Here is a 10,517-nt window from a genome sequence, read left to right as displayed (position 1 = left end):
TCGCAGGATGGAAGCAGTTCCTAGTAAGGCCGCCTTTTGCAATTGACTAATGGCGAACTTGTCAATGCCAATGGTGTTCAAGTGGTGCTCAAGTTGTTTTGGGATTGCACCCAAAGCGCCTATTACTATTGGTACCACCCTTGCTTGCTTTTGCCACAGTCTTTCTATTTCTATTTGTAGGTCTTTGTATTTTGTTATCTTCTCCAGTTCTTTCTCGTCTATTCTGCTGTCTCCAGGCACTGCCACGTCCACTATCCAGACTTTTTTGTATTTCTTATGACAATTGTTTATTATTATTATTATTATTATTATTATTATTATTATTATTATTATTATTATTATTATTATTATTATTATTAATGTGTAGATCCTCTTAGCTTCATTGCCCCCCCCCAGCCTGTGTCATCAATACGTGGGAAAATCACCAGCAATCACTCTCTTTAAAGTGTGATGGGGAGACATGTGATGGTGGTTAAATACCTGAGATGGAGAACTTAACCATCTTTGAAGTTGTCCATCTGACAAGTCACTGGTATGGAAGAGCTTCATGCCAGTAACTTATCACTATGACTATTTCTAGTCAAGGCCATGGTTTTCCCAGTTGCAATGTATGGCTGTGAAAGTTGGACCCTAAGAAAGGCTGAGAGCCAAAGAATTGAGGCCTTTGAACTATGGTGCTGGAGAAGACTCTTGTGAGTCCCCTGGACTGAAAGGCGATCAAACCGGTCAGTCCTAGAGGAGATCAACCCCGACTGCTCTTTAGAAGGCCAGATCCTGAAGTTGAAACTCAAGTACTTTGGCCACCTAATGAGAAGGAAGAACTCACTGGAGAAGAGCCTGATGCTGGGAAAGATTGAGGCCAATAGAAGGAGGGGACAACAGAGAATGAGGTGGCTGGATGGAGTCACTGAAGCAGTAGGCGTGAGTTTAAATGGACTCCAGGAAGGTCTGGAGAAACGTTGTCCAAGGGGTCGCGATGGGTCGGACACGACTTCACAACTAACAACAACAATGACTATTTCTGAGCATGGGTCTATGACCAGCAGACTACATTCCAAATAGCCTGGGAGGAGGGTAAGATGCAGGAATTCATAGTCCACAGTTAGAGCCCCATGGTTACATGACTGCAATATATGACTTTTCCCCCCCATAAACGCATTTACTTCTGGTTTCTGGCATAAAACGCCCATCAGGAACAATGGATTCACTTAATGACTGCTGCAAAAAAGGTTGTAAAATTGGGCATGGTCACATGGTGACCTATTTAATGACTGGAATGATTTGCAATTGTAATTCTGGGCTCAGGTTACATCATAAGCTAGTTTGGCTTATATAGACCCTCAACTGTTTCATATGGAAAATTCAGGTTAGTGGCTGGGACTGTTATTAGCTTCACACTTAGCATATTATGACTTATTTATTACTTCATTGTAAAAGAAAATGGAGAAAAAAAAGAGAGATGCACAGTGTTGTTGTGGACTGTAATAATTCATTTAAAACATGTCAGGTTTTAATTGTAATTTAAATTAATTCTTTTAAGGGACATTTCAGGCATTATAAATGGTTTACACCAGTGTTTGTCAACCTTGGCAACTTTAAGAGGTGTAGACTTCAACTCCCAGAATTCCTGGGAATTGAAGTCCACACTTTTTAAATTTTCCAAGGTTGAGAAACACTGATATACACAGAAAGTATTTCAGTGTGGGAAAAGCCACAAAAACATTCGTGATTCTGCTCGAACTATACCCGTTGCAAAGTGCCAGTAGGGCATCTCAATGCATTTATTCGATGCAAAATATCCATAAACAGCTCTCACTTTGATTAAATAAAAAACTATATCTTTGAATTATTTGTAACTCAAAACCATTTAGAATACATTAAGGAACAACACAAGCAATAATATGAACATAATATAATATAGCACACGTGTTTTAAAATCTATTGTATTTTATATGATAGTGTATACAATCCCCAGAGCCTCTCTTTGAGGGAGATGGGTGGTTTAGAAATATGAAATATAAATAAGGAAGTAAGTTAAGGACTAACTTTATATATAGTGAGTCCACGTGATGCCTGTGTGGTGCTTTGGAAAGTGTGAGTCAGATCTATCTGCGTAAACCAGATATTCAATCTCTTCTGAAGCTCAATCCAAAATGGGCTTCAGCAGCTGCATTCAGTGAATAGGAGATTAAATAGATGCAGCTCCTGACTGCATCATCATCATCATCATCATCATCATCATCATCATCATCATCATCATCATCATCATCATCATCATCATCATCATCAGATGGATCTTGACAGACTTGAACACTGGGCCCTATCTAACAAAATGAAATTCAGTGTAGAGAAAAGTAAAGTGTTACACTTAGGCAAGAAAAAACAAAGGTACACATACAGATTGGGTGAAACCAGGCTTAATAGCAGTAACTGTGAGAGGGATCTTGGAGTCTTAGTGGACAATCAATTAAATATGAGCCAACAGTGTGTGGCAGCAGCCAAAAAAGCCTATGCAATCCTAAGTTGCATTAACAGAAAGATTCAATCAAGATCATATGAGGTACTAATACCACTCTATAAAGCCTTAGTAAGACCACACCTAGAATACTGCAACCAGTTTTGGCCTCCACACTATAGAAAAGATGTTGAGATCCTAGAAAAAGTGCAGAAAAGAGCAACAGAGATGATTATGGGACTGGAGGCTAAAACATATGGAGAACGGTTACAGGAACTGGGCATGGCTAGTCTAGTGAAGAGAAGGACCAAGGGAGACATGATAGCAGTTTTCCAATATTTGAGGGGCTGTCACATAGAGGAGGGGATCAACCTATTTTCCAAAGCACCTGGAGGCCAGAAAAGGAATAATGGATGAAAACTGATCAAGGAGAGATTCAACCTAGAAATAAGGAGAAATTTTCTGACAGTGAGAACAATCAACCAATGGAACAGTTTGCCTTCACGTGGACTGCCATCTGTCAGAAATGCTGTAGGATCTCCTGCTTGGGCAGGGGTTTGGACTAGATGACCTATAAGGTCCCTTCCAACTCTGTTTTTCTATTCTATCATCATCATCATCATGTTCATGAATGGGGCACCTTAGATTGTTCCCATAGCAAGACTTGTACAGCAAAGGATAAATTTAGGCAGCCATTGGAATAGACTGGGGATGAGATGAAGACTGTGTTATTAAGACAGCTTTTTAAAAAAAATGATAAGAAGGGTGTCTTTGTTGCCATGGGTTAGCAGGACATGAAAATAAACCACTTTTGCTCTGCGTGAAGCTTTTGGAGATATGGAACGCTATCAGAAAGAACACAACCAATCCATCTTGATCTCCGTGCTCATCTGAATGGCATTTTTGTTTTTGTGCTAACAGGATGACTGTCATGAGTTTCCTGGTCCTTATCCTGAGCTGGGGCTCCATGGGGCTGGAGACAGCAGCAGCTGTGGTGAGTGATATGGGGCTGTGGATAGGTAGGGTTCGAGAGTGACATAGGTCAAGTTAAAATGTCAACAAGCAGCATTTTGTGAGAGTGCCAGCAGAGAGGGGAGGCAATTAGGATTAACCTAGCAATATTAGCAAACTGTGCAGCAACTTACAACAAACCAAACCAAGGGAAATTCACTTCTGATATGGCCAACCCTTTATGAGCTGATATATTCCAGGTTTCATAAATGAAAATAATGGCATATTTGTAACATCCCCATGATAATATCAAACTCCCTTTTTACGACTTTCTAATCCCTTAATTCGAGGTAGTGTCGGGGTGACTGGATGGAGCTGTGCATTTACTGGCTGGATGCCCTTCCTGATGCCAAGTGGAGTTCACAGCAGATATTTTTTTGCTTGGACATTTGCTTTGAGTACCACTGCTGAGAGATCTACCATCAACAGATCTTCAGTCTATTCTGTGTGGCTCACTAGCTAGGAATTACGGAAACTGAACTCCCACACAACTGGAAACAGTACTAGGTTGAGGGATATGAGGCTATTCTACCGTTTTACACTACATTCACAAATTCTGCAAGAGGCGATCTGGTGACCATTTACAATCTATAGTACAGATAATCCTTGACTTATGACTGATTGCTTATTGACTGTCCAGAGTTACAACAACCTCAAAGGCCACTTTACAGCCCATAAAGCACTTCCAGTCACTGTAAAATATCACACGCTCACACAAACACTTTCCTGGGGTCATGGCTGCATTTCAGGCACTTGTAACTGGGTTCACATTTACAGTGGGTTGCAGTGACCTGTGGTCATATGACCACAATTTGTGATTAAAAAAAAAACACCATCAGAGAGAGTGGGTTTGGACTTAAACACCATGCGATTCTTAATAACCATTGTAAAAATTGTCATAAAATCAGGTCCGGTCATGTTGGTTCCTGACATACCTGATTGCTAAGGTTTATGAGTGCAATTCAGATATTTGGTATCCGGATAACTTCATTGCAGTTATAAGTCGAGGATTACCTGAATAGCTAGTCCTCAACTTAGGACCAGAATCAGGAACAGAATTTCCACTGCAAAGCAAAACAGTTATTAAGTGAGTTGCACCCAATTTTATGGCCTTTTTTGCTTCCAGGTATTCAGCGAATCCCTGTAGTTAAGCGAATCGTGCAGCTGTTAAGTGAATCTGTCTTCCCCCGTTGACTTTGCTTGCCAAAATCGAGCTGGGAAGGTCGCAAACGGTGATCCCATGATCTCGGGATGCTGCAGCCATCGTAAATACATATTTTTTGCCAAGCACCCAAATTTTGATCCTGTGACGGGGGAATCCTGCAACAGTCATAAGTGTGAGGACTGGCTGTAAGTCATTTTCTCAATGCTGTTGTAACACTGGAGAGGTAGGCAACCTTGACTCTTTTATGACTTGTGGACTTCAACTCCCAGAATTCCTGAGCCAGCCATGCTGAGGGGAAAGAGAGAGGTTTCCAAGCTGAGCCATGCTGGCTCAGGAATTTTGGGAGTTGAAGTCCACGAGTCATAAAAGAGCCAAGGTTGCCTATCCCTGCACTGGATGGTCACTAAACAAATCGTTAAGTCAAGGTCTATCTGTATTTGTTCTTCGAGGTATATTAAGGCAGAACAGTATTGTGGTTCAGAATATTCTCAGAAACTACAGCAGGGGTGTCAAACGTGTCATGTGACGTGTCACAACATATCGTGACTTTTTTTCCCTTGCTGGGGTGGGCGTGGCTTCTGTGTGACGCATCCGACCCGTGGGCCGGCAGTTTGACATCCCTGAACTGCAGTATAGAAAAAGAGCAGGCAGCTTGTACAAAATAAAGTATGTTACAGAATAAAGCACGCCGTCATCTGTTTGCAAGCATTTCCATCCATCCACAGAAACAAAATGTTTCTCTTCTCCATACTGGAAACCCTAAGAGGCTGAAATGGGTGAACACCAAGTCTTAGAATGGACATTTTACTTTCTGTGGAGATTCTCAGTCATCCAGGTCATGTTTGTCCCAAAGACACTTTTTCAAAAGGCAACTGGACTTTATTTTTCCCTTGAAGACATGTTGCTTCTCATCCAAGAAGCTTCAGTCAGAACTAAAGAAGCTTCTTGGATGAGAAGCGAAACATCTTCAAGAGAAAAAAAAAAGTCCAGTCGCCTTTTGAAAAAGCACCTTTGGGATGATATTTTATTTCCCTCTTTAGAATAAAGCATGTTTCCCCATGACAAATACACTAATAGGGTCAGTAATTTAGCAAAGGCAGATAATAACATTGGGGCTGTCCCTTACAGCAATGGTCCCCAACCTTTCTGGTTCGGCAGACTGGCGGTGGCAGCAGGGGAGGGGAGGGGATGGCTGCGTATGTGTACGCACCTCTTTCACAAATGCAATTTTGTGTGTGTGCACACATTTTCCCACCTCTTCCATGGCCCAATTCTGAACAGGCTGTAGCCCGGCACTGAGCCGTATACCAGGGGTTGGGGACCCCTGCCTTACAGTATATTTAGGTATTAGGCAAATACAGAAAAATTATATTCTTCTGCAGAAACTGTGCCTCACATTTTCTGGATATACAAGGATAGGATCACTAGCAAACTTCAACAAACCTTGAACAAGCCTTGGCTCAATTGCACAATTGCACGGTGTCACATTTTATTTATTTATAAGCACAGATTGTTACCAATAATGCTACCAGAGTAGGATGGGGGGGGGCGGTAGAAATCCAGCACCCCACTCAGAAGGACCCAAAAATTAAGCAAAGCTACTACTGGATTTTGCATCAACTGGGGATCTAATTATCATCTAATAGAGCTCCTCCATAAGATTCCTAAGTCCAGGTGTGCATAACTTGGGTCAGCTCAAAGACCTCTTCAGTCTTTGCACAGAATGTTTAAGGCACCGTCCCAAAGTTAGTAGGATCAGAATCTCATTTAGGAGGAGAATTGTGGATTTCAAAGAATGATATGGGGGGGCTGAAAGCCTGCAAAAATGAAAGGGAAAGAGAAAAAAGGAAAGAGAAAGAGAAAAGGAAAGGAAAGGAAAGGAAAGGTCCATCCATCTTGGAGAAGATCTGAAGGCAGGACAAGAAGCAATGGATGGAAACTAATCAAGGAGAGAACCAACCTAGGACTAAGGAGAAATTTCCTGACAGAACAGCGGTTCTCAACCTATGAGTCACGACCCCATTTGGGGTCGATCGACCATTTCACGGGGGTCGCCAAGCAAGGCTGTCCGCCATTTTTTCCCCCTTTTCTGGCGGGTGCCTTACCTCCCTTGAGCTGGGCCAGCTGGTGGTCGGCCTGCTCCGTCTCTGCCGCTTGCCAGCTACACCTCGGCCGGCGCAGGGGGCGGAACCACGCATACGCGGCGCTCCCAGGCAGGGAAAGTCCTCGACTTACGACCGGTTGGGTAGTCCTCGACTTACGACCAGTTTAGTCCTCGACTTACGACCGGTTTAGTCCTCAACTTACTACCGGTTGGGGGTCGTGGCATTAAAAAGATTGAGAACCACTGAGTTAGAACAATTAACCAGTGGAACAACCTGCCTCCAGAAGTTATGAATGCTCCAACACTGGAAGTTTTTAAGAAGATATTGGACAACCATTTGCCTGAAATGGTATAGGGTTTCCTGCCTGAGCAGGGGGTTGGACTAGAAGGCCTCCAAGGTCCCTTCCAACTCTGTTATTCTGGATTCAGAAGGTGAATTCCTGTAGGCCCTATGAAATTCCCGAGCTGGACACTTTGCACCCCTAATGTAAAGGCACTACTGTAAGAAAAATAAAAATTCAGTTGTGTTTCCTGCCACTGCATGTGGAGCAACTGGCACAGTTTTTGCCCACCAGGCAACTTTCTGAAATCAGAGGGACAGCAGCCAAGCAAACTGGCTGGTGATCTTGCCTGATAAACTGTCTTCTGTTCTCTGAAGCAGAATAATTTAATTGCTGGCACTTTCAGCCAGGAGTGGGGTGGCATTTGGAAGTGGGTGGGGGAGGAATAGTGGTGGTGGTGGTGGTGATGAAGGGGATGTTCTCACCATCTCCTCTCTTCATGTATATTTTTACACATACAACAACACACATATGGGCACACCCATGCCTACACATTCTCCTTGTGGATGTTTTAATTAGTAGGCATTATTCAGAGTCCCTGGAGAAAATAAGAAAAAGCTCTGCATTTTCCATCTGTCTCACTCACCCCTCTTAGTTCTGTTCTTCTGAGAATGAGTGGCTTAAGTGCTTCTCTCAACGGTATGCAAGCCCCCCTCTGAGTTGTACCCCTGCCAAACTGCACTTCTGCTCCATTAGGCCAGCCGAGCCCCCCTCTCCCCCCCATGCTATTCCAAATCCAGAATCTGCCTTAGACCTCTCTCTCTCTCTCTCTCTCTCTCTCTCTCTCTCTCTCTCTCTCTCTCTCTCTCTCTCTCTCTCTCTCTCTCTCTCTCTCTCTTTTTCTCTCTCATATCTTAGGGCTACCTCCCATTAAGATGAAGTAGCTCCTCTAGAGACGTGGAAGTACTCCTGTTCCCATTTGTCTTCTCCAACCTGGTGCCCACCAGCCCTGTGCGTGAACATCCCATAACTTCATTGCATTTCTCAATTTATTTTCCAATGCACTAAGTTGAAGCATGGTGATTTTTTTAAGCCAAATATTTGCATTGAGAGGAGGCACTTTTTATAATAAATATTTTGGCTGATGGAACCATAGGAGTTATAACATTATGATGTCCTTCAAATGGACAAAGTTATTTTTCCCCCTCAGAAGTAAAACAGGAACAAGAGTTCCAATTCTAGATTACCCCAAGCCGATCCAAAATCTTCACATACTTCATTTCTTTGTCTCCCCACCAGATGTTGGCAGGAAATTATTCTGTCAACATCTGGTGATTTATCGATACATTTTGACTGCCTCATCTTTGTGGATTCTGGGAACTGGGTCTGCAAACACAAAAGTAAAAATTGTGGGCTTCCTGCACATTGTTGGTTAGCCATTCTGTCCTTAAAGAAAAGTGCAATTGTGGCTTTTCTTGGTTTTGTCATTCCAACCATTTTGACCCTACTCTTTGACCAAAGACAACCAACAACCTTACAGTCGAAAAACAGAGGGCAGGAAAGGAAAAAGAGAAGAGGAAAGCAAGCCAACTGAAACATTTTTGTTAGAGACTCATATGGCTCAGCTAGTTAAAGGATAATCCTGATTCCCTTCTCTCCCACTTAAAGGAAGGACAAGCAGAGGGATGAGTAGCAGTTCTGAGGGGTCCTTGATGCTCTCTGAGTTTGGTTGTTTTCTTGCAGACATTTCATTACCCAACTAGGTAGTATCATCAGGGCACTAGTTGGGTAATGAAACATTTGCAAGAAAACAACCAAGCTTAGAAAGCATCAAGGACCCCACAGTTCAACCCTGAACTATAGATATTCTCTTCTATCAGTAGCAGTTCTTTATTGGTTACCTGGGAGTAGATAACTCTACTACAACTCAATCTGATTTGCTATGCTTTTTATTTCATTTAACTTTCTTTTAATCAAAGCAGCTGTCAACTGTCTGACTAGAGAACCCCAAAAAAGAGAATCTTCAAGGCTTTTGAATGCCATCAGAAAGAAACTTTATTGAGTACACATCTCGGAACTGAAGAAGCAAAACCAACACTGGTTTTCCCATACAAAAAAATGCCTAATTAAACAATAGCTTCCCTTGCCCCACCACTGGGTGTTCACATTGTCCAATCATAGAACTTTGGTTTGTTATGGGAATGGTCCACTTCTCCATCAAGCACCTGCGTTAGTGACCTTGGCATTCTTGCAGCCTCTCACCGTCTATGAACGGCTTCTTAGAATCCCATTTTCTCCTGCTCTTTCTACCCCTCTCCACTTTTCTATGGCAAGTTGATTAGTGATAGAAGCTAGCAGGCATCATAGTGATTCAATGTTGACAGCAGCAAATTGAGTGGAGGACTTTTGGAAGGAGGGAAAGCATAGAAAAGATGCATATAAATCTTTCCTTCACAGCTGTACTTACTATCATGGTTACCCATTTCTTCGTAAGGAAGCAAAAATTCAGGAATCCTCAACTCAGTCAGGTCTTCCAGTTAAAAGTCCTTGTCTATTATATCAGCCTGGTCCCCATTCCTCCAACTCATCAACTGTTTCTTTTTTAGTGGACCTACATATCTGTCTTTTTTACCATCAGGTTGTCAGAACAGTCTAAAATATTAAACAAATTTTCACTTTATCTTATTCTCTACTGTTGTGTTTACCAACACATTTCCATATGACTGCCCTAACCACAGTTTACCCTATTAGCTCAATTTTCTGAGTTTGCATAAGACACTGACCCATTAATCAAGCACACTGCTTTGCACAACACCCCGGGAGGCTTAAATATGGCGAATAGTAAGTCATATGTTTGCAAATGCAGCTAATATTATCCTTTGCTACTTCTCCCAACAAGGGGGGTGGTTCTTCCAGACTCCATGGCCTTCCCTCAATTTTACAATTCATTCCGCCTCACCATTTGTAATCTTGTTATGACCAACCCCAACCTCTACCCCTTTGGCTCCGGCACTCTTTTTCCCCCAACTTAGTTATAGCAATGTGTGTGGTCCGAAGGCCACTGACCATAAATGTCCCTTTGTTGATGGCTGCCAAGCCTCTTCTCCACACCACCCAGGCTGTAGGATTCTTTTCCATGTTTCAGCAAATCAAAAAGCAAGCTTTTTTGTTTTGTTGTTGTTGTACTCCATCTGCATTCTTGATAAGAGATTTTATCAGCATGTTTTCCTCTGAGGATGTAGCATGCTTTATTTCTATTGATATTATAGATAACTCTCTGAATCCTTTGCCAGTAGCCTTGTTGGTCTGGTCCAGGGATAGGCAACCTGCTGGCCTTGCGCGATTTCCCTCTTGCGCAGGCCTGGCCCAAATCATTGTCGAGGGCCTACCTTAATGAAGGGGTGTGGTGCCCTGAGAGGTGGTGTGCTGCAGTAAATGGGAAAAAACCCAAATTGACCAGATTTTTAGAGGGGTGTTTTGAAAATTTTTTAGGGGGTATAG

The 10,517-nt window shown here is 42.5% G+C and overlaps 1 protein-coding gene across 1 annotated transcript in view; it reads left to right on the top strand.

Annotated features, from left to right (window-relative positions):
* Nucleotides 1-10,517, top strand: part of LOC107282449 (protein tweety homolog 1-like) — a gene marked incomplete at its 5' end in the record, with an annotated part of 85,342 nt that overhangs the window by 59,795 nt on the left and 15,030 nt on the right. Inside the window, one exon of the mRNA XM_015810226.1 lies at nt 3,377-3,449. Within this exon, the coding sequence (XP_015665712.1) occupies nt 3,377-3,449 (73 nt within the window). The remainder of the gene's footprint in view (nt 1-3,376; nt 3,450-10,517) is intronic.

This window comes from Protobothrops mucrosquamatus, unplaced genomic scaffold (genome assembly GCF_001527695.2).
Source record: "Protobothrops mucrosquamatus isolate PMUCROS unplaced genomic scaffold, P.Mucros_1.0 scaffold8, whole genome shotgun sequence".
NCBI classification, from domain to species: Eukaryota; Metazoa; Chordata; class Lepidosauria; order Squamata; family Viperidae; genus Protobothrops; species Protobothrops mucrosquamatus.
This window is presented reverse-complemented; position numbering and strand designations above follow the sequence as displayed.